The following is a 25,459-nucleotide window of genomic DNA, read 5'->3' as shown; positions in this document are numbered from 1 at the left end:
CTGCCGCTTATCCCGCAGGCGCTACTTACAGGCACCAGTATCTGCTTGCAGCCAGCGGCCAGCACCGTGTCCTGCAGCATGCGGTCCGAGATGCCGCTGAACAGCGTGTGGCCCGGGGGCAGGCTGGCCAAGTGCAGGTTGAAGAGGCGCTTGAGTTCGCTCAGCGTGAGCACAAACTGTCTCTGGAAGGTGGCCTCCACGAAGGCCCTCAGTTCCCGGGCCACGGGGGTGCCGGCACAGCCCGGGGGCGGGTGGCCATTGAAGCTGTCCCCGCCGGCCGGCCGCCCTCCCGGCAGCCCGTTGGCCAGCCTGCTGTGGAGGCCCGCGCTGGGTGAGGTGTCCATGGGCTCCTCATCCTCCTCCGCCGCCCGCTCCTCCTCCTCCTCCCCCTCCTCGCTCATGGGCTCCTCCTTGATCCGCACCCCGGGCAGGACCGTGGACACCCGCAGCTGCTCCTTCCTCCGCTGCAGCTCCCGCTCCAGCAGCACATGGTTCTGCTGGGCCTGTCTTTTGGCGACTTGGACCCGCTGGTCCCCGGAGACCAGCCCAGCAGGCCCTGTGGGGAGAGGCAGGGCTGCTCAGGAGGGTTCAGAACGTGCAGGGAAGACCCACGCCCCTCTGCCCTTCCATCCCGACAGGGGCCACCCTGCTGACCAGAGAGAGGGACAGGAAAAGTGCAGGTCAGCCGAAGCAGAAGCAAGTGGCCCAGCCCACCTTTCACGCCACCCCACCCAGGAGGTATTCGGCTCGGCCAACAACAAGGAAAGAACAGAACTGGGGAAATCAGAGGCCCAAGCCAGGTGGGTTACTGCCAGCAGCTCCTCCTGTCCCACCACCTCTGGAAACCCAAGAGGGTGAGAAGTCTCAGGGGCCTGGAGCCCAGCCCCAGCCCCGGAGCACAGCGGCTTCCGTCCCCAAGGTGTGGTCTGCGGGGCAGGGGAGGCGGGCACAGAAGGGCGGCCAACGGTGAGTCACACACCCCCTAACCGCTCAGCCCCGCTCCAGGCCAAGCCCTGCTGGAGGCAGTGCCGGGGTCAGGGGCCCAGCCAGCCAACACCCCTCCACACCTGATTGTCCATCTGGCTTCTTTGGCATGGCTTCCTTCACAAGATTATAAACTTTTTCCAACCTGAAAAGAAGAGTAAACCCTCTTAACTTTAAACCTTGTTTCCCATCATCTGCTTCCCCCTTAAGCCCCGGACATCCTGGTCACTGCAGATGCCACATGCTTAGAGCTCCAACTGTCTCTCCCCACAGCCCCCGGGGCTGGGGTTGGGGGGTGGCAGCCCATCCCTCCCTCCCTCAGCTGGCCCCTGGCCAGCCTGCCGTGGCCCACACGAGCCCGGGCTCTTGCGCCTGAGGGTTTCCTCTCCTCCCCAACCCCTCAGAACACTCGTCAGCTCTGATCAGCAGGAAGTAGCTCTGCCGGGGGTTCTGGGATCAGCAAGCATCCACCTGAGTGGAGGAGGGGTGCACAGAGCCCCAAATTTGCATTCACTGCCCCTGGAGGCAGGGAGGCTGGGGGCACAACCCAGTGTTCCTCTGCCTGGCTGCCCCTCACCCCGCCCAGCAAGCTCGTACTTGGCCTGGATGCCCGTCCACAGCATGTGCTGCCGCTGGACCACATCTGGATGCTTCTTGATGAACTCCCCGTCATAAGGCAGTATGAACTCCCAGCCTTTGTTGATCCTCACTACAGCCATGTGCTCCAGAAAGTCCTTCACGTCTTCGGCACAGAGCTGGGGTGAGGGGGGCAAAGGTGAGACATGACCAGGTCAAACACCCCGCTCAGCCCCCATCCCTCCAGTGGTGGGGCCCAGGCCTCAGATCAAGAAGAACATCACTTACTTTAGTCACCGTGGCCACCTCTTTCCTTACCACCCACCGACTCTGCGTGAACTTCCACATCTGAGGGAGAAAAAGAAGCCTGTTTCCAGGACGCAGAAACAAACGCACCTCAGACTGTCCTGGGAGCCCGAGATGAGGCTCCAGAGTGGCGGCTCCCAGCCTGGGTCTGGGTCCTGGCTGTGTGGCTGTGGGCAGTCACTTCAACTCTGAGCCTCCGCTTCCTTCTCTGTAAACGACCTCCAGGAGGGTAGCTGGACCCACCGCACCCCATCCACACCACAAAAGCTCCCTGGGGTGTGGGATGTCTTGCCCCCTCTGTCACCTACAACAATGCAGATTTGACTAGACCCTCTCCCAGACCCCTAGATGTGATGGTGTCTACACGGACAGAGCAGGGCTGACAGGCAGCTAAGGGTGAACAGCACATGTGTGTGGTTAGCAAGGCTGGGAGTCAATTCTACTGCACCCTGACCCCCCAGAGACAGAAATACCATACAGGCAAGTAGATACTGAGTGCCCAAAAGAGCTGGGACACCCAGCTGAGAAGAGAGAAAATGCAGACACTCTTTTATTAAACAGCTTAAGGGCTGCCCGGTGTGATCGGGCCTGGACGTGAGCTAACCAAGGTCACCGCAGACAGCTCCAAGGAGACAGATCTCAGCAAACAAAGCACAATGCCGAGGTCAAGGGAGGCATTGCAGGTCCCAGCAGCTCAGGCTTCAAGCCCTTGGGAGGGATGCCTTGGCTGGGACTTAAGTTCGAGATGAAGGCGGGAGGTAGGGTGGGGTCATGGGGTGAAGGGACAAGCCAGCTCAGGAGCTGCAGAAGCCCACAGCAACAAGTGCAGGGAACACGCCCGAGGGAAACAGACGCGCCCGGGACTGTGGTGAGCTGGGGATCATCAGCCCGATCAAAGTCGGTGCTGTTTGGGGGTGTGGGTCCAGGGATGCCAGGCTGTCCAGTTGTTCACGACAATACAGGATTCTGGTTTGTATCATGATTGTGATTTGTAAAAACAGACAACCAAGTCAACACTTCAAAAGCACCACTCGAGAACACAGGCAAAACATTCTCACATAAATCGTAGCAATCTTTCCCTAAGTCAGTCTACCCAGGCAACAGAAATAAAAGCAAAAATAAACAAATGGGACCTAATTAAACTTACAAGCTTTTGCACAGCAAAGAAAATCATAAACAAAATGAAAAGACAACTTACATACTAGGAGAAAATACTTGCAAAGAAGCAATGACAAGGACTTAAAGTTCCAGAATATACAAACAGCTCATATAACTCAATGACAAAAACACAAACAACCCATTCAAAAAATGGGCAGAAGACATAAACAGACATTTCCTCAATGAAGACAAACAGATGGCCTATAGGAACCCTCCTACACTGTTGGTGGGAATTTAATTTGGTACAGGCACTATGGAAAACAGTATGGAGATTCCTTAAAAAATTAAAAATAGAGTTACCATATGATCCAGCAATCCCACTCATGGGCATATATCCAGAGAAAATTCTAATTCAAAAAGATGCATGCCCCTCAATGCTCACAGCAGCACTATTTACAATAACCAAGACATGGAAGCAACCTCAATGTCCATCAACAGATGACTGGCTAAAGGTGTGGTGTGTACACACACACACACACACACACACACACACACACACACACACACGAATATTATTCAGCCATAAAGAATAAAATAACGCCGTTTGCAGCAACATGGACAGACCTAGAGATTATCATACTTAGTGAAGTAAACCAGACATAAAAAGAAAAATATCATATGATATCACCTATGTGTAGAACCTAAAAAAAATGACACTAATGAACTTATTTATAAAATAGAAACTGACTCATAGACATAGAAAACAAGCTATGGTTACCAAAGGGGAAGGGGGAGGAAGGGATAAGTTAGGAGTTTGGAGTTAGCAGATATAAACTACTATATATAAAATAGACAAAAAACAAGGTTCTCCTGTGTAGCAGAGGGAACTCTATTTGATAGATTATAATAACCTATAATGAAAAAGAATATATATATGTATAACTGAATCATTTTGCTGTACACCAGAAACTAACACAACATTGTAAATCAACTATATTTCAATTAAAAATAAAGTAAAATAAAACAAAATAAAATAAAACAAAATAAAATCACTCAGCTCAAATGGTTATGGGCCTTCAGTTTGCAACCCCCAGGCTAGAGGAACTCAACTCAAAGCTTCTGATGAAGGCGGAGGCTCCAGGATCCGAGAGGAAGGAGAAAGGCAGAGCCGTCAGCCCCAACCTCTGTGCCGCCTGCCCCACCCACCCCGCTCCCGCCCTCATCCCAGATCACACTTACCTGCCCTCTGCTCCATGCCTGGGCCAAGGTCCTGGATGCCCTGTGCTGCCCCCATCCTCCTCCCACAACCACCCCCTCAGGAAGCCAGAGAGCCCAGGCACTTACAACAAAGTCCCGGCCTCTGCAGAGCACCTCGGCAGGCACGCCGCTGTGGGGACTGGAGGAGTCCTTGGGGTACAGGATGTCGCTGCCAACGAGATGGGGGTGGCATGTCAGTCCCTGGGCTCAGTTCCTCTGCCTCCCCTCCCTCAGGCTCCAAGTGGAAGCCCAGGCATCACCATGTGGCAGTAACATGAACATACTCTGCAGTTTACTTGGCCAACCAACTGTGGAATGATAGACTTTTCTGCAATGAATTACTTTTTTGAAAATTTAAAATAATTCATATTTTGACAGACTTTATTCTACATCATACTTTCTAAAAAGTGAGTATTAATGTACTTTATATTCTACCATTTAAAATGAGTATAATTCAAGGGCCATAAAATGTAGCCACACTGTACTTACCAAGGGACCACCATGTGCCAGCCATTATACTAAGTACCACGGATAGAGAGAGTCAAAACATTCAGTCCCTGCCCCCTTGAAAATGACACTCTAGTGGAGAAGGCAGATAGTCTAGAGGAGGAATCACAGAAGACAAACTGCCAAAAGACAGCAAGCCACAAACCCAAGGCCTATGAACCCCCAACAGGATAAATAAAAAGAAATTCACACTTAGGCACATGTTAATGAGCTTGGAAAGCCAAAACAAGAGAAAATCTTAAAAGTGGCCAGAGAAAAAATAAAGGAATAGGTATCAGACGGTGGGTCGTGGACTAGCCCGACGAGAGAGACAATGGAAGTCAAGTTCCTAGGAAACTATACCAGTGTGTGGAAGGAAAACAATCAGCCTAGATGTCCTACAGTCTGTAAAAATATCCTTCAAGAGTACGGGTGAAATAGCCATTTCTAAGTGAAGAAAAACCAAAGAAGTTCATCACCCGCAGACCTGCACTAAAAGAACTACCACAGCATTCCTTAGCAGCAGGAAATTATCCCAGACAGGAAGTCAGAGATGCAGAAACAAATGATGAGCAAAATAAAAGGCAAAGATGTGAGTGGATAATATAATGTCTCGTGGGATTCAAAACAGAATTAAAACATACAAATACAACGACACATGACTTGGGAGGAAGATAAATATGAAATATTCTAGGAGAGGGTATAGCTCAAGTGGTAGAGCACATGCTTAGCATGCACAAGGTCCTGGGTTCAATCCCCAGCACCTCCTCTTAAAAAAAAAAAATTAATTCCCCCCCCCCCCGCCAAAATAAAATAATACAATAAGTAAATGATAAAATTTAAAATATATATATTCTAAGGTCACTGAATTGTCATGGATGAGAGTAGAAAGCAGCAATTAATATTAAACTTTGAGTTACAAATGTACGCAGGGTAATCACTAAGAGTCAAGGGTACCTTCCACATTAGTGGAGGGGAAATTAAATAAGGAAAGAATTCAGTAGAAGAATGAATATAAAATGCAATGTAGGCAGGACAAACAAAGTATCATGGTAGATTTAAACCCGAAACATCAGTAATGGCATGAAATTTAAACGGATTAAGAGCTCCTGTTAAGGATGAACTTACCTCTTCACCACCCAGTTTCCTTGGACTAACATCGCCACCTTCTGGATGCCACGCAGAACAGCCATGGAATCGATGGAGGGGCCCAGGAGGCTCATCAAGTTGGCAAAAGGCATGACCTTCACTGAGGAGGACGCAGGAGACATCAGACAAGAGGGAGGGGCCTGGGCCGTCCCTCTCCCCAGCACGTCTCTAGAGCTTCAAGCTCACAGAACAAGCCCAGCCCGTGAACACTAAGGATGACACTGGCACCAGGAACAGCTGACATTCACTGGTGGCTTATTGCATGTGGGCACCTGCATCTCACCGAGCCCTGGAGCAGACACCCATGAAGACTGAGGAGTGTCTTGTGAGGAAGACTCTCACTGCTCAGCCCAGGAAGGTTTCAAAACACACCCATGGCTGAAGTGGCTAGGGTCAGGGTCAGGATGTGAGTGGCAGGGTCAGGATATGAACCCAGGCTGTCTGGTTCCATAGTTCATGCACTCAGCCACTGTGTCCTGCTCACCCCCACCCACTGCGTCCCCAGCCAAGTGAGCAGGGGCAGGGCCTGGGGAAGGCCCCACGTCTTTTGTAGGAAGGCCAGCAGCCTGGCCCCCTGGGAGCTCCCCTCTCTGCTCGGGCCCCAGGAGACCCTCCTGCTGGCATCTCAGAAGAGCCCAGGGCCTGGAACTCAGCTCTGAGGTTCAAGGCTCACATCCACCCCAAAGGTTCTGGCCTTCAGAGTCCCACCTGCGTGAAGCCAGGTGAGGGCACCACAAAGAGTGCAAGTAAACACGCTTCATTATGAAAATGAACATAGCGCACATTTGTTCACATGCAAGGCTCTGTGTAAGCCCTTTAGAAGCCTCACCTCAGCCCCAGGAGTTATCTTAGACCCCTTCTACAGAAAAACAGTCTAAGGCTCAGAAGGTCAGTGACCTGTCCAAGCTCACCCAGCAGGGGAGTGGCAAGGACCTGGAGTGGCCCACCACCCACTCAAGGACAGCTGTACAGCTGGGTGGGCTTGGGGTAGTGGGGGCCTCTGGCCCCTTGGTCCTGAAGTCTGTCCCTGACTCTATTTCCCCAGGAGGCGGCAGAGCTGGAGTGCCCTGGAGGACAGGGGTGCCCACCCACCATTCTTCATCAGGATCTTGATCTGGTCAGCCAGGGGCAGGGTGCGCAGCTGGGCCATGGACAGGACATTGCTGGGGGCCACTGGTTTGTCTCTGTTGAAAACAAAGGGGAATGGTTAGAGGAGACCGGGGTGGGGGGTTCGGGGTGGGGAAGGGGGAGCATCCAGCCCGCCTCTACTCACTTCTCCTCCTCCTGGCTGGGAGGCATCAGCATCATGAGGTACTCACTGTGGGGAGAGGGGGCAGCGTTAGCGGCTCCCAGGGCTCTGTCCTTGTCCCACCCCTGCCCTTGAACCAGGCTGTATCCAGGCTGGGGGAGCGAGGGACAAAGACCCCCCCACCCCTCCCCAAACTCAGAGAAAGGAGGACCATGTCTTCCCACCTCCCCCCTCTTCTGGCCCCACCCAACCCTACAGAAGGGGCCACAGTCCCAAGGGAGGACCCACGCCAGAAGGACCCTCCTGGGGCCAGTGTCAGGCTCAGCAGCCCTTAGGACGTAGCACCCTGGCCCGGCCAACCCCACCTGGGCGACTTGACGAGCTCCGTGTTCTCTACCCCGCTGGAGCCCTGGCACAGCAGGTACTGGCGCTCGTGCTCAGAGCGGCTGTCCTGCGGGAGGAAAAGGGAGCGGAGGGGCCTCAGCCAACAGCCCGGGCCTGCGGGGCCTGAGCTCTGCCATCCACAGGTCTCACCCCTCAGCCAACTTCCGCTCCAGCCACCCACTGTCCTGCTCCAAGGCTGGCCACAGGATCACATCCAACCTCCTGAGCACGGCACTCAAGGCCTCTGCAATGAGGCCTCCACCAGCCACCTTCCTGCCTTTACAGTGCGCAGCCCCAGCCCCTGTGCCTCAGCGCCGTCCTCGGTACGAGAACACTGAGAGCAATGACCAAAACAGCTAACATTCACTGAGCCCCTTCTATGTGCCAGGCTCTGTTCCAACAGCTGTGTATACACCAACTCATCTCATCCCCCAACTCCCCCAAGAGTTATGATGCTAGGTACTGTTATTAATTCCATCTTACAGATATGGAAACTGAGGCTTAGAGAGGGTAAGTAACCAGCCTAAGGCCACACAGGAGGAAACAGCAGAGCTTCTGGAAGTCTGACCCAAAGTCCAAGGCTCTGTCAACACAAGTCTCTTTCAGGAAGTTTCCAGGGAGATCAGGAGTTGTTCCTCCCCCAGAAGTATGTTGGGGAGCCTTCGCCTATGGTGTCTTTGTGAGCTAATATTCAATTGCTTCCCTTGCCCAATATACAGTTCCAAGGACCGGGTTCTAAGTCAAGCATAGTAGAAATCACCGCTGTCCGGTACACAGAGAACTCGGCCATGGTACAGACGGCCAGTTATCCACGGAGCATCCCATGAAACATATAGCCTTTGTTCAGGGCCCATGATGCACAAAAAAACGTAACCAAACACTAGCCCCTCTCCAAGCCCAGCAAGATGCTCATCCGTAGAGAGAGCCCAGGGGGCCACAACCCCCAAGCGGGGAAAAGCAGACTCACTCCCGTGGGGCACACGCTAGGTGGGAAGGTGGGAACGAGCACAAACTACCCACAGGAGTTAACCCCTCTCCTGTGGCCACAGCTGCATCTGAAGTAAATCAGAGGTGGAACAACGAGGCCACCAGGTAACACATCCTGGGCGCTGGGGCCTGTCTCCCAGGACCCCGCCCCGGCCGTCCAGGGAACCCCGGCTCACCCTCAGGCCGTAGTAGTGCAGGTGGACCCAGGGCTCCTCCGCGTGCTTCTTCTGCAGGAACTCGTAGGACTGCACGCGGCGCTGGCGGGCCTGCTCGGACTCAGGCCGGGAGAACCGCACCTGGGAGGGGGGAGAGGGGTCACGACCGCAGGCCTGGGACACTTCCTGGGCTGCCAGCCCAGCGCCCGCCAGGCGGCCAAAGAACTCCACGTCTGAGGCATTTCCCGCTCCCACCCCACCCTCCACCTCTGGCACAGGTCTTTGAATTCATTTCCAACCATGTGCTTCTCTGTGACGTGCGACACAGCCAGGGAGTGGTGTCCTCTGGCTTCTGCCTGCTCAGCACCCAGTCCATCCCCACTCCCAGTTTTCTGTTAGAAAACTCCTTTCCCCTTCAGTTCAGGAGCGCTAATACCCCTCCCCCAAGTCCCACCCACACGCGCTCCCAGCTCCAGCAGGGAGCAGACACGTGACTCAGTCTGAGCACCGAATACTCTTAGTCACAGGGGTGGTTCAGGGCTGGCCAAGTCAAAGAGTCCAGTCTGGGACTTCAGTTAGAAGTAATGAGAGAACAGTTTCTTTTCCTCTGGGGTCTTGGAAGCTGGGAGGATGTGAGCTAGGACAACTCTTTCTACTGCTGGAGGCAGGCACACTGCCTAAGAAAGAGGCTAAAAGAGGAAGGCAGAAACTAGTGATGGAGAAACCAGGCTTCGATGACAGATTCTGGGCACCTGAATCCAGCCATAGCTGAAGCTACCCTGGAAAGTTCCAGTTTTCAGTAACAGGGACCAGCCATTTTTGGCTCACACCAGGCAGATCTGGGTTTCTGTTGCTTAGAGACCAGATGGAGCCAAGCCCTGACTCACCCCTCTTGTGAAAGGCACCTGTGCAGGGGCGCTGGCTAGATGACAGACTCCTAGGATTCTATGCAGAGCCTTTAAAAGCACACAGGCCTAAGAACGTCTTTTTAAACAAGCGTCAGTGGGTCCCCGAGGAGGGAAGAAGGCATCTGAGGTCATCCAACAAGCTACCCCGAGAACAGGATGAGCACCAACTGCCCCATGTTGGTTAAGCCAACACCTGCCCATCTCCAAGGACCTGCACACACTCACCACAATCAGCCACACTGATGTACCATTTGTATCGTTATCTGTGCTGTACTTTTCTTTAAATACTCATTTTAACCTAAATATGCTTAAAGACAGTAAACTTTATAAACCATAAGTGGAAGGTCAATATTCTTCTAAGATGCTTTAGAACACACAAATAACTGTTAAGATAGAAACTTCTATCCATGCACCCTGAAATAATAGACTTATACAATTAATTAACAAGGTTTTGGCTCCATTAAGACATAGGCTTTACGGCACAGACTACGTCTGTGGGTTCACTGGGGCCCTGGTTTCCTCTTACCAGGCAATTCCAACCAAGCCTCAGGATACCCCCCTTCTGATATACACCCAGGGCCGCAATCCAGTTTACAGCTGGGACAGCTGAGGCTGGCAAGAGGTTAGACAATCTCTCCGGGTAGCCCAGCAACAGGGCTCTAAGAGATGGACGCTGTTTCTGTATCTGTTTCACCCCAGAGCCCACATTCTGTGCAGACCCTCCCACCCCTCGCTGCCTCCAGACAGCTGAGCTACACCGGTGGCCCTGCTGCCTCCCAGGCCACTCTCTCTGTGGGCCAGAACTCACCGTGATCTGCTTCACATCTTCTTCTGCTTCGTCCTGCGAAGAGTCTCCCGCTGCAAAAGAAAAGGCCCTGCTTGCAGCCTCTGGAGGAGCTCCCAGCTCCCCGCTCTCTGCCTCACCACCAGGCAGGCTCAAGCAGCGGTGTCTGTGACTTCTCCTTCTAGACAGAGGTAGTTGTGTAAGTCAGTGGTTCTTAATCGGACATAAATGATGACGTGTTTGGTTGTCAGAGCTGTGGGGTTGGGTGCTACCGGCACCCAGTGGGCAGAGGCCAGGGGTGCTGCTAAGGATCCTGCAGTCCATCCCTTCAGTACTTCTCCCCGTGACCCACCCATCCCACCAAGATGCAGACAGACCTGGGGGCTGGGGGGGCTCACCCTCATTGGCTGCCTCCCTCTCACGGTGCTTGGCGTCGGCCTTATCCAGGTAGGAGAAGCTGGGCCGCAGCTGCAGGATGCCGTGTAAAGGTGTCAGGTGGAGCTCACCTGGCAGAGGAAGATGGGCTTGGACCTGACTCTAGGAGCTGAGGCTGACCCACCCAGCTTGGCTCAAGGGAGTCACCAAGGGCCTCGGACTCCCCTGAAGGCTTCAGCCCACTGCCGAACCACCTCCTATCTCTGCTCTAGCCCCCAGTCCCAGAGCCATGGGACCACTAGACCAGGCCAAGAACCATTCCCAGCCACGACCTCAGCAGCCCGGGATGCCCAGCGTGGGTACCTTGCCTGTACAGCGCAGCAGCGTAACGGGACGTGTTACTGGTGGTCTGGGAAGAGCAGAATGTCTGCTTGTCCATCAGCTTCCTAGGAGAACAGTGAGAACAGATGTCGCGAGGAAGGAAGCTCCAGGCTCAGGCCTGGCAGGCACAGCCCCCTCCACCCCAACCCTAAAATCCAAAAGCCAGGGACCAAGACCACAGGACAGGCTACATGTGCTGCAGGAGGGAAGCTGGGGATGAGGAAACCTTGTCTGTGGCCCAAGAGACAAGCAGTGGGTGGGAGCTCCCACTCCCAGGTTTCTGCTCGGCCCAGGAAGACCTTGGTCAGGGGAGCCATCTCAGGAGAGAAGAAGTTTCCCACGGGGACGGGTCTGAGCCAGGTCCAGTTGTGCAAAGGTGGGATGCTGGTGGGGAGCCCAGCAATGGGGCACAGGGCCTAGATGTCTCCAAGGGCTTTGGAAGGCTCATACTTGAAGAAAGTGGAGCTCGGAGGCCTGAGGCCCAGGGAACTCACGAGGAGTATGTGCTGGTCTCGTCGGCGCAGGCGCCATCCACGTTCAGCGCGATCTGCTCCCCTTTGCTGCGGCAATAGTTGGGATTCAGGGTGTCGATGGCCATCTCAAGCTCCACCTGGAGGCACCAAGCACCCCACCAGCTATGAGGACCCCAAGGCACAGTCCTCAGGGGATCCCCCAAACTCACCATGGCCACCTCCTAACCCCAGCCCCTGCCAATCCTGACCCTGCCCAGAAGCAGGAGAACCCCCTTATCAGGCCTTATCCTGTCCACGCCATCTCGTTCTCTAATTCATCTGAAGCCTCACTCCTCCCTGGCCTCTCTGGGGCTGCCCACTCCCTTTCTTTCTGGAATTCCTTCCTTCCTCAGCTTTCAAGGCCCTGTAAGCTGCTGCTTTTTCTTCCTATCTCTCCAATCACTCCTCTGGGCTTCCAGCCCCCAAAAGGCCTATCTCTTGGCTTCTTCCAGCTCCCACCCTGTTGGCCCCTCACCCGCCCAATCAAACAGGCAGCCCCACCTTCTGCTGCTTGGGCTTGATCTTGGCTGAGAGGTGAGGAATGTCATCATAGGTCATCGAGGCTGGACGCACAGGGTACTGGGGAGGGGAAGGGAGCCGTCAGTCTGCCTGACCAGAGCTGGGCTCTGGGCCTCTGGCCAAGAATCAATAGCCACCTTCCACCCCGACCCCACACCCAAGCCCAGAGGCCCCTGCTGGTTTCCATCTGCATCTCCTTCTCCCTAGCTCCACCTAGCTTCCTTCCAAAGGGCGGCTGTCAGATGTCTTTGGCTTCCGAGGGATACGCCTAGGCATCAGGAACCCAAGCAGGCCCTGGCGCACGTGGCCCCAGAGCACCGCTGGGCTAGTCAGGGTAAGAGGGTGAGGTCTAACTGCCAGTTTACAGCCCGTGCAGGTAGAGAAGGACCAGTGACAGGAGACCACAGGAAGCCAAGAGGGAAAACAAGGCCCAAACACCGCTCACTACTGACTCCGGGTGACGGATCTGTGAGAACCACCATCTCATTCTCTCTCTAATTTATATTAGAGTATAAAACTTGAGTGAGACACAGGAAGGGGGGTGGGGAGCTACGTGACTATGCAAAGAGAAGCGCTTATAGGAGTCAGTACGCGGGAGGGGGTCGCTGCAGCCCGTGACACAGCATAAAACACAGCACGGGCCGCCGCAGGCAGATTTGGGGACAGACAGCTGCGCGAAGCCCGCCGCCCCCTGCCCACTCGCCATCACGGAAAAGCATGCCGCACTACATACACTATTGGCTATTCTACACCAGCCAAGAGGGAGGGGGCTCTACACTCTACTGTAAGGGCGGGGGTGGGGTTCTCGCGAAGCCCCGCTGGATGAACAGGACCCCCGGGCAGAAGGGGGTGGGCAGAGGAAGGTCTCTCTCCTGTTGCTGGTGTGTGGGCTTTTCCGTAATAACAACTTGAAGAGAGAAAGGGAGCTGGTCTACAACTGACCTGCTCAGACAGCCCTCTCTGAGACACAGCATCATTAGGGGTGAGGTTATTTTATGTCACACCTGAACATACTGCTTGAAAATCGCTTCTCTGCTCTGAACACACTGGGGACATCCTTCCACATCAGTCCCCACAGACACACTTTTCCTTTCTTTCTCTCGTGCTGTACATACACTACTGGGTGCGTGGATGACTCATGGTTTGGGGCTACTTTCAAAAAGCTGTGGCTGTCACTGCTGCCACCACGACAGCCTCCAGAATGAGCCTGGTGGAGGGGTGGCAGTGTGTAAAGCATGCCCTCCTTTGTGGGGGCTGCTTGAGATCAGCTACATTGCAGCTCACGGAAATGGCTGTTTCCTAAAAGCTCACTTAAATAGCAACACAGTGACTCCTTCCTGCTTCCTGGGCTGGAGTTTGGGGCAGGAACTTGGAGCTTAGGTCCAGGAATGGCCTGAGGCACAGCTGGTCTGGACTGAGCCCTAGGCTGGGACAGGCTGGCCCATGACAGCCCAGGAGGCCCCTGGTCTGCCAAGGTCCGGGGCAGCTATGCAATTTCCCGGTCTCCGGGAAGAATGGTGGGGAGGGACACAGGTTCTGGAATCAGACCAGCCTGGGTTCCAGCCCTAACTGCCACTTGCTCCATGGGTACTCAGGCAAGCTCCTCGCCTCCCCAAGCATGGGTGTCCTCGCCTCCCAAGGCCACTAGGAGCAGGGAACGAGGCAAATGGAGCTGACATCCGGCACGGCGCCCGGCACCCCATGAACACACACGGGTCCACTGTCACCACCTCCCGTTCCACCATCACTCTGCTGTTGGCCAAGGAAGCAGGTGCACGAGGCCAGCCGGGCCCCAGCCCCAAAGCCTGTGAAGACAGACGCCTGGGGACGGGTGCCAGGCCTCTCCCCAGCACACACGGCGGCTCCTGCCACCCTGTCCCAGGCCCCCTGTGCAGGTTACTAGCCTCCCTGTGCCTCGTTTTCTCATATGCAACATGGGGACAAAAACGCTTAATGACCTGACTGCTGGGAATGTAAAGTGGTGCAAAATAGTTCCTCAAAATGTTAAACACTGTTTCTTTAGGACCCAGGAATTCCACTCCCATGTGTATGCCCAAGAGAAATGAGAACATCCCCACACAAACACTTGGACAGGAATGTTCACAGCAGCATTATCCATAATAGCCCAGCCATGGAAACAACCCAAATATCCATCAACTGATGCACAGGTAAACAAAATGTGGTGTGTATATATCCACACACTGGAGTATACTCATCCATAAACAGGAATGAGGGACTGATCCACGATATAACATGGGTGAACCTTGAAAACATGCTACATAAAAAAGCCAGGCAAGAAAGGCCACATATTACACGACTCCACTTCTGTGAAATGTCCAAAACAGGCAAATCCACAGAGACAGAAAATAGGTTAACGGTTGCCTAGGACCGCAGGTAGGGAAGGGGGTCCAGGCAGCAGCAGCAAACACTTCTTAAAATAGACTTGTGCTGGTCACACCCCCTGTGAATAGACTAAAATCCATTGCATTTACACTTAAGTGGGGAACTTGCATGGTGTGGATTAGATCTCAATGAAGCTGTTATAAAATTACAATAATAATCACCACCACAGGGGTATTGTGGGATGAAGTGAGTTAACATATGTAAAATGCTTAAACAAGTGCCTGCATACAGTCTGTGAGTGATACCCGTGAGCATGATGAACTACTGGCCCAGCCCAGGGGAGGCGGCGGGCGTAAAAACTGGGGGGACTCACAGCTGGAAATCAGGGGTCACCCATGCTGCCCAGAGGCTGCCCCTGAAAGCCCCTCCCTGAGCCTCAATAACAGCGGTGGCCCTCATTCTCAAGCAGCATCCAAACCACTTCAAGATGGACTCATCCAGCGAAGAGGGTATAGCTCAAGTGGTAGAACGCATGCTTAGCATGCATGAGGTCCTGGGTTCAATCCCCAGCACCTCCATTAAAAATAAATAAATAAACCTAATCATCTCCCCATCATAAAACAAACAAAAGATGGATTTGTCCAAACCCCAAGGGAACCCCTATCATCAGGTATTACTACTATCACTATTTTGCAGACAAAAAAACTAAGGCACAGGGAGACTTTTTTTTAAAGAACTTCCCCAAAGGCCTGCAGCTAAGTCATGATCGAGCTGGGCCTCAGTCCTGGCAAGCCCAAGTTCATCCACTACATGGTCTGCCTCTCAGAGTTGCCTTGGCTTTCCCATCTTAAAAATGAGAGACTACTATCGACCTGCCCATAAAAGCAAACAGACTGTCTTATCACAGCCTCTGCGCCAAGAACTCCCATTGTTCCTCGCCCATCACTTACGAAGTCTCCACCAGCCACCAACACTTGCTTTCTTCCCCCCTTTACCTTTATGTCCCGTAATTACCTGAAACAGATAGAGCTTCTCTGCCAGACTTTTGGCCAAGTACACGTCGATCTGGGAACAAGGGAAGAAGACTTAACCAGGAGACAGAAACCAGTGCCTGATCTGCCCCAGGCATGCACATGCTCCTCAAATTTCAGGTAAGGGGTAGTGGCCCCTAGAGGCAGTTTCGGGGAGGAGGAAATTGATCTGCTAATGCTAAAAACAAAGGAAACTGAGTCTCCAATCTAGGTATGTCCAGGGTCACCAGCCCAGGTTCACTGTAACCCAATAAAAAATGCATTCCCTGGGGCTGCCCAGATCAGGATGCACCCTAGAGCCCGATTAAAGGCTTATCTGATGAGGATGGGGCAGGGGAGGGATTCCTCCCTGGGCCTCCATCACCTGTCTTGGATCAGCCTGTCATCTGTCTTAAGGTGCACCGATCTGGCCCTACTAGCTTTCTTCTCAACCCTTACTGCCCCCGCCCCACTGCAGTTTACCTTCCAGCTTCCTAGCTCTTCCTCTGAACCATGCCCTCTCCCACCTCCAGGCTTCAAGGATGAGTGAAGGCTCATCAGGCACATGGGAGGCATGTGTGAAGGGAATTCTAGGTGGAGGGAACAGCATGTGCAAAGGCATGGCGGCTCCAGGGTGTGTTCCTGTCTGGGCTGACTCTGGAACGTACCTCCCCAATGTCTGCATCCTAAGACTCATTCTTTGTCAGTTTCAATCCACAGATCCTAAGCTTCCTAAGGGCAGGGACACTGCCTGGCTCACTGCTCACAGCCCCCAGCACACAATGGATCCAGAGAACTGCCAAATGACTAACCCTGGATAAGCCCAGAAAGAATGAATGCTCATTCATTCAACAAATAGTCACTGAGTGATCTATTAAGTGCTAGGCATTGAACTTGGCTTTGCAAAAACAGTGGTGAACAAAACAAAATCGCCACCCTCATGAAGCTTACACTCTAGTGGAAGGAGACTTATGTTTGGGGGCTGAGAAGTGCTATGGTCAAGTGCAAGGCATGGCCAAAGCAAGAGGCTAGGAAAGGTAGGTAGGAGAAGGTCACACGAGGCAGGGTGGTCAGGGAATCCTCCAACGAGGTGATACTGGATCAGACACCTGAAGGAAGTGAAGGGTCAACCAGGGAGGTACATGGGGAAGAAGGTTCTAGGCATGGCGGATGCCCACAGGTCCCAGGCTGGCCTGAGGATGGATGGATGGGAGGGACCCCACCCTGGCAGAAGATGGGAATAGCAGTTACCTCCTGTACGACTGGGTCATCTTCTTCATTGGCCATACTAGGGCGGAGCCAGCTGCGCAGTCCTCGGACTCGATCTGCAAGGAGAGCAAGAGGCCTGGATGTCAGTCAGTCAGCCATGTAACCTGAGCACCTGTTCTGCAACCAGCCCTGCTCTGGGAGGGAGGTGCTTGAGACAAACAGAAACTGATCTTATTTCTACATCTATCACACAGTCAAAAGTGGACAGCCCACTGTATACCCCATTGGCCCCCAAAAAAGAGGCAGAAGCAACTACGCAATGGGAGCAAACAGGTAAATCCAAGTCATCACATGTCAGCTACACCCACGGGAAAGAATATGTGATTTTAGGTTTTAGGGGCTTTCTGATCACTCACGAAGAATTCACTGCCAGGCAAGAGGATGGAGGCTGGCTAGTCCACAGCCATGATGAATACACTGGAGAAGTAACAGGGAAGCTTTCAAGAGTCTGAGGCATGGCAGGATGAGCAGACAGTCCCAAGGCTTGGGTTCCCAGGTGACTCCACCTCTTATGTTGGATTTTGAAGATGACTTTAACCCCAACCCTGAGTGAGATGACCTCCTTTCTGTGGTTTTGTGTGTTCATGTCTAAAAATGACCCTCTTCACATACTTTCCTCTTAATTGCCCCTGTTTTATAACAAGGAGACTGGGATTCGGAGACACTTTTGTGTTTCTGACTCGAATCCCCACAGCAAGAGGACCCACTGGACATCAACACCAGGCCATCCAACTTCAGGTCACAGCTAGAGGTAGGGAAGCTGAGAGGAGAGAAGAGGGGCGTTCGGGCTGGGCCCTGAAGGACAGAAAGATTTGGACAAGCCAGGACTGCAGAGGGGAGGAGGGATTCCAGGAACAACAGGAAGCACTTCAAGTGCCTGGAGGAGGGAAGGCTGCAGGTCTCCGTGACAGAGGGTGAGCACACTGTCCCTGTGGGGAAGGGGCGGGCAAGACTGGTTCCAAGATCCCCGGGGATACTAAATTCTATGGATGCTCAAGTCTCTTATATAAAATGGCACAGTACTTGCGTATAACCTCCACACATCCTATACTTTAAATCATCTCTAGAATATCTACAATACCTAATATAATGTAAGTGTTATGTAGATAGTTACATGTAGAAATACAACGTAAATGCTATGTAAATAGTTGCCAGGCACAGAGCAAAGTCAAGTTTTGCTTTTTGGAACTTTCCGAGGTTGGCTGGACCCATGGAGACGGAGGGCTGACTGCAACTCAGCTGGGCCGACCCTCCACGTCAGGGAGGGGATGGTCACAGCTGGAAGGGCACCTGGGCACCTCAGATCTCAGCAGTTCTTCCCAGACCTCTCCTTTTGGGTAAGACCAACTGGATTTTTGTCTTATGTACTTACCATCTGAATGGTTTAATACTTAAACGAGCATAATACTTCCACCAGGGGACTCAATGTCCTGTGAGCTCCCCCCCAACCACCGCCCCAGCCACAGGGTGCAGTCATCGCTCTTGTTCCAGACGCACTTTCCAGACTCTGAGATGGCTCGGCCAAAGCACGGGCGTCATCTTCCATACCTCTCTTCCTCTCATGCCAAGCCGCAAATCCTGTCAGTTCTGTCTTCAAAGTATGTCAGGAATCCGGCTGCCCCCAGTGCCAGCGCCCTGGTCCAGCCAGCTCCATCTCCGCCCACCTTCCAGCAGCAGCTTCCTTACTGGTCTCCCTGCTCCCACCTGTGCCCCTTAAGGTCTCTGCTCACCCCACAGCCAGCGGTTCTTTTGAAAGCCACGTCAGGTCATGTCACTCCAAAGTCCTCCCATCTCACTCAGAACGAAAGCTCAAGTCTTTTCCATCCCACGTGAGGCCCTCAACAACCCTCTCCTGCCCCTTTCCTCTCAGACTGCCTCTCCCACAGGCCAGCCTCCCGCCTCTCCTCTGGGCCTTTGTAGCTGCTCTACCCCCATCACCTCATGGCTCCCTCCTTCACCTCTTTCAGGCCTCTGCTCAGGTGTTACTTGATGGCTAAGACCCTCCCCGTGCCCCCAGTTCAGAACTGCAGCATCCCTCCCTGCCAGCTCCTCCCCGCTCTGGTTTTCTCCACAGCACTACGACCACGTGGCAGTTTACATAGCTCAGTGTTTAGTATCCGTCCCCACCCCCACTAAGCGGTAAGCTACATGAGGGCAGAGACTTTCGTCTATTTTGTCCCTTGCTGTACCCCCCAGTGCCTAGCACACAGCAGGCACTCAGTACGTACATGTTGTCTGAATATACGAGTGCCGTTTTTAGGGAGCTACCAAAGCACTCCGAGCAGAGGAAGAGAGTGGAGGGAAGCAGGCTACCTCCAATAGTTAGGGGTGAGAAGACTGGATGAAAATCATAAGCCCCAAGTCGGCAGTTCTTAGGTGCCGGCTACTGCCCAGAGGGACCCCACCCCATCTGCACCGGCTGCCCAGGGCCAGAATTGTACGTTAAGAACCTGCCTTCTCTGCAGCTGGCTCTGTGGACAAGTGGGAGATTGGGGACTTCCAGGTGAGCCAGGGAACAGACCAGAAGTACTAAGAGGGTGTGGCCTGGGAAGATCCCAAGACACAATCATCCCTGACAGATACGCTTTCTCGGCCATTCCCTGTTGGCCTCTCCTCAGTCAAGGAGGGCTTCAGGCACCCTCACCCTCCCAGCCAACATCACCCAACTCAGTGGCTTTCACATTTTTCAGCCTAAGACCCACAGTAAGAAATCAATTCCATATAAATGACCCAGAATATACAGACAATGACCTAACTAAAACCAGGTTTCACGTAACCAGCAACTGCCACTACTATCTGTGATGTTTTTCACTCTCACTCATTAAAATTGGAAATACTGGTTACAATCCCCCTAAGTTGATTTCACATCCCACGAATAAATCCTGATCTGTAATTTGTTTTTTTTTAATAATTTATTTTTTGATCTGTAATTTGAAAGTCCTGCTCCAACTAGTCTTTCCTACCTCCAGTCCTCCCAGAAATAGCCAGAATTGTCCTTGCAGAAAAGTAAGTCACATCATTTCCTTGCTCAAAATCCTTCCACTGCTACATAGAATAAAACCCAAATTCCTCTGCATGGCCCCAAGGTCCTGCACGATCTTGTTGGGCCTCCAACAAGCTGAGCCCCAGCCTGTCTCAGGACCTCTGCACACCATCTATTTTCCTCAGGGCTTTTCAAGGCTGGCTCCTGTTCATTGGATATCAACACCCTCACCCCCTCCAGGAGTAGACAGGTCCCCCCAAACCTGTTTCCAGTCACTACCACATGCCGTTTTATTTCCTTCGTGGTTCTTATCACAATCTGGACCGACCTAGTCTATCTGCTTATGTGTTGTCTGTCTTCTGCACTCGAATGGAAGCTTCATGAGGGCCTCTCAGTGCTTCAACCATAAAATGGAGATGATTATATTTACTTCGTAAAGTTGATATGGGGATTATTACCTTTTAAAAAAATCCATGCTATTTTCTCAATAGCTAGATCAGTGCCTGGCGTGAAGTAAACACTCAATACAAAGGATAGATGAGTGAACGAGTGCATGAAATCAGGCGGTTACAGACTTTTACCCAGTGAGCCTGCTGGCCTCATGGTTTGGGCCTCTTGGACACCTGACATCGGAGAGGGGTGTGGCCTACAGGCAGGTACAGGCCTCCCAGCCACCACTAGCCAAACTTCCCCAGCAGCAATGACTACTTTGGCCTCTACAGGATGTCCTGTGACCACAAGAGTACTCTGTGGCAGTGGCTCCATGGCGTTGGGCACAGAAAACATCCTCCAAAGGGTGGCTGTTCAACAAATGGGTAGGGGACAAGGAAACCAGGAGAATCTAAGGTGGTTTCTGAAGGCCACGGCTAGGTGCATCTTTGCTACATCCAGGATTCTAACCTGCAGTCAGAAAGCAGAGGCAACTCCAAATAATCTTCAGATACAGGAGGGAGTTAGAGAGGGTGAGGACAAAATATAATGGGCGTAAGGGGAGAGTGCCCCACGGCAAACAGTCTCAAAGTCTGTATTCTTACTGGCTGTGTGCCCGCTAGACAAGGCGTTTTTCCTCTCTGGATCACCTTAGTGTTCATCTAAGTTAAAGGCAGAGATGGCCTAGGGGCAAGAAGAATTAACTCTTAAGAGAGTCAGATCCTCCCTTCTCTTAAGGACTTAACATGCATTCTCATTTAATCTGCTCAATAGCCCTATAAATCAAGAGTTATCATCCCCAATTAAGAAGTGAGGAAACAACTTGAGAGAGTAACTTGCCCAAGGTCACAGTGCTGGAGAATGGCAGAGCTAGGACAGAAGTCTTAAGTCTAGCTGGTGTCAAAGATCCTTACTCTCATTCTTAACGAATATGCTGCAAGCTTCCTTAATAAAAGGCAGTATAGTATAGTGGGTAAGAGCCTGCACTCTGGAGCAGAACTACATAGGTTCAAATCCCAGGTCTGCTACTTCCTACGGAGCGCCCACCTGCAATTATTTGATCTTGATACAGCGCACTATTTTCATCCTTAAAGTGGGGATAACCAACCTCCAGAGAACTGTGGTGAGGATTAAATAAAGTCTAAGTACAATCCATAGGAAGGTTTGTTACTCCTTGGCAACACGTTTTCTTCCAGTATAAGAGGGTAGGAGACCAAGTCACCAAACGCTGCAAACTGAGGCTTCTCCCATCTAACCCTATTTAGCCCTCACCACGATCCTATGAGGTAGGAAATTCTATTATCCCCATTTCACAGATGAAGAAACTGTAGCGACTAAGATCTCTTTCTGCCCGCAAGCCCAACGATTCTAAAGCGATCATAATGGAAGGCCCTTGTTTATTTACTGGTTTAGCTGATGTGCTTACTGACACCTCCTCTGACCAAATGGTCAGGGCCGTATCTGCGGCACGTAGTTGGCTCCCAATTAACACTGAATGGTGGCAGAATAAATGAATGAAGAATTCCGGACCTGGCCGGGCGGAGGCTAATCTGGTAGAGCAACGAGGCGGGGGCCCGGGCACCCTCCCACTGCCCATCAGGGCGGGCCGCCGGCCCCGAGCCACACTGTCCAATGGCTTTCGCCTCCCTCGCGGGTGGTCAGGCCCCCTTCTCACGCCCACCACGCAGCCATCGCCAAGAGCCGCCACGCCGGCAGGACACCGGCTGCCTTCGGACAGGTGCTCCCGTAGGAGGCCCGCCTGGGACGGGCGGGGCAAGGCGGCTGGACCCTGAGTCACCGCCGGCAACCTCGGCCGCGGCCTTCCCGACTCCCGGGTCCGGTCGGGGTCGGGAGCCCGCGGCAGGCCCGGGTCTACTGGGGCAGGCTGCCCGTCCTTCCCGCCGAGTCTCGGGAGGCCCCCAGCCCCTGGGGACTGTGCGGCGCGGGCCTCCCGGCCTACCCTGCAGCCCAGCCGAGACGACCACCTTATGAGTGCGGCCAGGCTCCACCCCGGTGGGCGCTGCCAATCCAGCACTCACCTCTCCGCGAGGCCCGAGCACGGGCAGCGGCAACGGCCCAGGTACCCGCAGGCTGCAGAGGCGGCGGCGGCCCGGTTCTCCTCTCAGGCAGCGGCCATGTTGCTGGTAGAGAAACTCCGGCGGACACGTGGGGGGAGCGGGGCCAGCCCTCCCGCTTCCTTTTACCCACAATGCCCCGCCCCGGCGCGCGCGACCCGCCCCCTCCGCCGCTCCATTCATGCGGGACGCCGGCCCAGCCGGCGGCAGGGGGCGCTGATGAGGCCGCAAAAACAGCTGAAAACAGAACTGGGCGCTGAGGCAGGAGGGACAAAACACAAGCCCTGGCAGCGGTGGGATTCGAACCCACGCCCCCGAAGAGACTGGAGCCTTAATCCAGCGCCTTAGACCGCTCGGCCACGCTACCCAGATGCCAATAGCTTTCTCCAAGAAGCTACTTAAATATCTTTGTATGTAATTGCAGTACAATGCTTCAGAATTTCTTTGCCTAGTATGTGCTTTACTTCATCCTGATAGAACTATTTAGAACATGCCATGTACTGAAAAGAAAATGTTCACTCCAATATTTAGACCCATACTTATTCCAAACAGATCTTAGAGTGAAAAGCAGTTTAAGAATCTGTATTCCGAGTCGGGCGTTAACCCGAAGACTTCAAGTTAAGACACGGGAGAAATTTTAGCAGTAACCCTCACCAGAGGATTCAAAGACCAAACCAGGGGAACTGGTGTGGGCAGGTTTCTCTAAAGAAATTAACGTCTTAATTTTCAGTTATATAAATAATATGTGAATTATTGCAAAATATTAAAACTTCGCAGATTAAGTACAAATGTTCTTTTACCCTTGGCCCCCATCCTAAGTCTCCTTTGGGGAGGTAATCATTTATTATCAGCATAGTAAATTGCATATCCTTCTGGATCTTCTGTGAATTTATACGGATGTTTAGAGATCTATTTGTTACCGAAATCAGGTCCAGCTGCTTGCTGCTCAAAAATCAATACCTGAGAGAGAGGCAACTGTTGGTAGAAAGGAAAGTTGCTTTTAATCAGAATGCGGGCAATCTGGGGAGATGGTGGACTCTGGGTCCCCAAAAAACAATCTCCAAAGAGTCTGCTTGGCCATGAAAGTTCTTAAAGGGAAAAAGGGAAGTAATCTTAGTTAATCATTGAGATAAGGGTCAGAGTCGTTGCCAACCCCCACTGCACGCAGGCTTGCCGGCTTCTCATGATCTTTCTTTAGATGCTATCTTGTTTACAAAGTTCGTTGGCCACTTACTGAAGGGGAAGCTAGGGAAGAGATCCAGTCATCTGTTAATTACTTACTCTTCATTTCTACCTATTTGATCTATGGAAAGAACCAACATGTTAGACAAGGTATTGTGTGATCAAAACATTTCAAAGGTTTGCTAAACCAGAGATGAGTAGAGCATTTGGGGTTCCTGGTTTAAGGTTGGTGACAAGACAAAAGGGGCCTCCTGCAGAGAGCTCTTTCCTGCCAAAAGCTGTTTACATATTCATGTGAGTACATAATATCCATAGAAAACAGATGTTTTGTTTTTATTGCTATGGGTTTTTACATAAATATAAATATTATCATACTATTAGTATTTATCTGCAACTGTTTTTTCACCCAGCCATTTTTTAAACATCTATCCATGTTGATGCAGGTAGACATTTAAAAATACAGAAACAGTGCAAAGAAAAAACAATCATCCATATTCACACCAGTTAATATTGTGGCATTTCACTTCCAATTCTCTTCCTACGTATATGCTTTTTATTAAAAGTATGAATATGCTGTCCTTTTAAAAAGTCATTAAAATATAGCAGACCATTACAAATAAAAATAAAGCCCCTTCCTAAACATCCTCCCTTGACTATAACTATTATCATAAATCTGATATGTATCCTTTCAATTCATTTCTTATACTTTCACATCTATATCTGTCTATCTATCTATCCCTGTGTGTGTGTGTGTGTGCAAACACCCATGAGCAATATATAGTATGGTCTTCTGTTTGTTTTTCATTTACACGAACTACTACATTATACCAATACCATTCTGCAACTTGCTTTTCTACTCCAACATTCTGTTTGGGAGCTATTGTGATACATATAGATCTAATTTATTCCATGCTATGAACCTGGACATTTGAGCTGTTTGTATTAAATTGTTATATGCAAGTGTCTGGTTAATATCCAATTGGCCCACAAACTAACATTTGGACGTTCCATATTCCTCCTCTTCAATTCCTCCTTAACCTATTTTTTCCCTCCATCCATCTTTAACATAAGTATTGATATGCAAAGATTCCATTGTAATGGGAGAGTTTGTTACTTTTAAAGGAATTTTTTTTTTTTTTAGAATACGGAAGCAGTTATCTTTTGAGACCGGGCCAAGCATTGTGTGGGGTTCAAAGCTAAATGAGAGAAGCAGCTTAAATGTCTATCGACAGATGAATGAATAAAGAAGATATGGTACATTTATACAATGGAATATTACTCAGCCATAAAAAAGAATGAAATAATGCCATTTGTAGCAACATGAATGGACCTAGAGATTATCATACTAAGTGAAGTCAGACAGAGAAAGACAAATACCATATGATATCACTTATATGTGGAATCTAAAACATGATACAAATAAACTTATTTACAAATTGGAAATAGACTCACAGACATAGAAAACAAACTATGGTTACCAAGGGGAAAAGGTCAGGGGGAGGAGTAATTTAGTAGTTTGGGATTAACATATACACACTACTATATATAAAATAAACAACAGGGACCTATTATATAGCACACAGAACTATATTCAATATCTGTAATAACCTATAATGGAAAAGAATCTGGAAAAGAATATATATCCATATATACGTATAACTGAATCACTTTGCTGTACACCTGAAACTAACACAACATTGTAAATCAACTATACTTCAATTAAAATAATCAATTAATTTTTTTTTAAATTAAGCGATGAATAGTTCTTGAGATCAATAGAGGCATTGATGTAGTCATGGTGTTTTAGTAACAGTAAGGACTTTGTTTGTGAGTTGTGTGCTGGGTTTTCCAAAAGGAAATATCCCCATGGTGGAGGATAATTGCTGTAATCTCTGCCTAATCCCACTTTTCTAGGAATTGCCTGACAGCCCAGAGAGTGGGTCCCTGGCAGCCACCTTTGTGCTATGCATCCCTGCCCCCCCCCCCACCATGGCCAGTGGGCTCTGTGATAACCGTAGGATGCAGGTGGGACCCATCAGATTCTCTTGAGAATCTAAA

At 51.4% G+C, this 25,459-nt stretch overlaps 1 protein-coding gene and 1 non-coding gene across 3 annotated transcripts in view; both read right to left on the bottom strand.

Moving 5' to 3' along the window:
* The window catches only part of POLR3E (RNA polymerase III subunit E), a 28,770-nt gene extending 6,461 nt beyond the window's left edge, over positions 1-22,309 (bottom strand). Inside the window, exons 1-18 of one of the 2 annotated variants that reach the window (XM_031433064.2) lie at positions 22,184-22,309; positions 16,715-16,788; positions 15,468-15,518; positions 12,093-12,170; positions 11,574-11,689; positions 11,062-11,144; positions 10,722-10,829; positions 10,348-10,397; positions 8,653-8,772; positions 7,471-7,556; positions 7,130-7,174; positions 6,949-7,040; positions 5,836-5,956; positions 4,309-4,390; positions 1,849-1,908; positions 1,582-1,739; positions 1,068-1,129; positions 30-556 (exon numbers count right to left, since the gene is read on the bottom strand). In XM_031433064.2, coding sequence (XP_031288924.1) covers positions 30-556; positions 1,068-1,129; positions 1,582-1,739; positions 1,849-1,908; positions 4,309-4,390; positions 5,836-5,956; positions 6,949-7,040; positions 7,130-7,174; positions 7,471-7,556; positions 8,653-8,772; positions 10,348-10,397; positions 10,722-10,829; positions 11,062-11,144; positions 11,574-11,689; positions 12,093-12,170; positions 15,468-15,518; positions 16,715-16,750 — 1,875 coding nt within the window. In that variant the 5' untranslated portion in view covers positions 16,751-16,788; positions 22,184-22,309. The remainder of the gene's footprint in view (positions 1-29; positions 557-1,067; positions 1,130-1,581; positions 1,740-1,848; positions 1,909-4,308; positions 4,391-5,835; positions 5,957-6,948; positions 7,041-7,129; positions 7,175-7,470; positions 7,557-8,652; positions 8,773-10,347; positions 10,398-10,721; positions 10,830-11,061; positions 11,145-11,573; positions 11,690-12,092; positions 12,171-15,467; positions 15,519-16,714; positions 16,789-22,183) is intronic. The other variant, XM_031433063.2, reaches the window with a different exon arrangement.
* A 195-nt stretch (positions 22,310-22,504) lies between these two features.
* TRNAL-AAG (transfer RNA leucine (anticodon AAG)) lies at positions 22,505-22,586 on the bottom strand. Its single transcript has one exon. It is a non-coding gene; the product is annotated as a tRNA-Leu (tRNA).
* Between the last annotated feature and the right edge of the window lie 2,873 nt (positions 22,587-25,459).

This window comes from Camelus dromedarius, chromosome 24 (genome assembly GCF_036321535.1).
Source record: "Camelus dromedarius isolate mCamDro1 chromosome 24, mCamDro1.pat, whole genome shotgun sequence".
In the NCBI taxonomy this organism is placed as follows: Eukaryota; Metazoa; Chordata; class Mammalia; order Artiodactyla; family Camelidae; genus Camelus; species Camelus dromedarius.
Note: the sequence above shows the minus strand (reverse complement) of the source record. Positions and strands in the feature narration are given on the sequence as shown.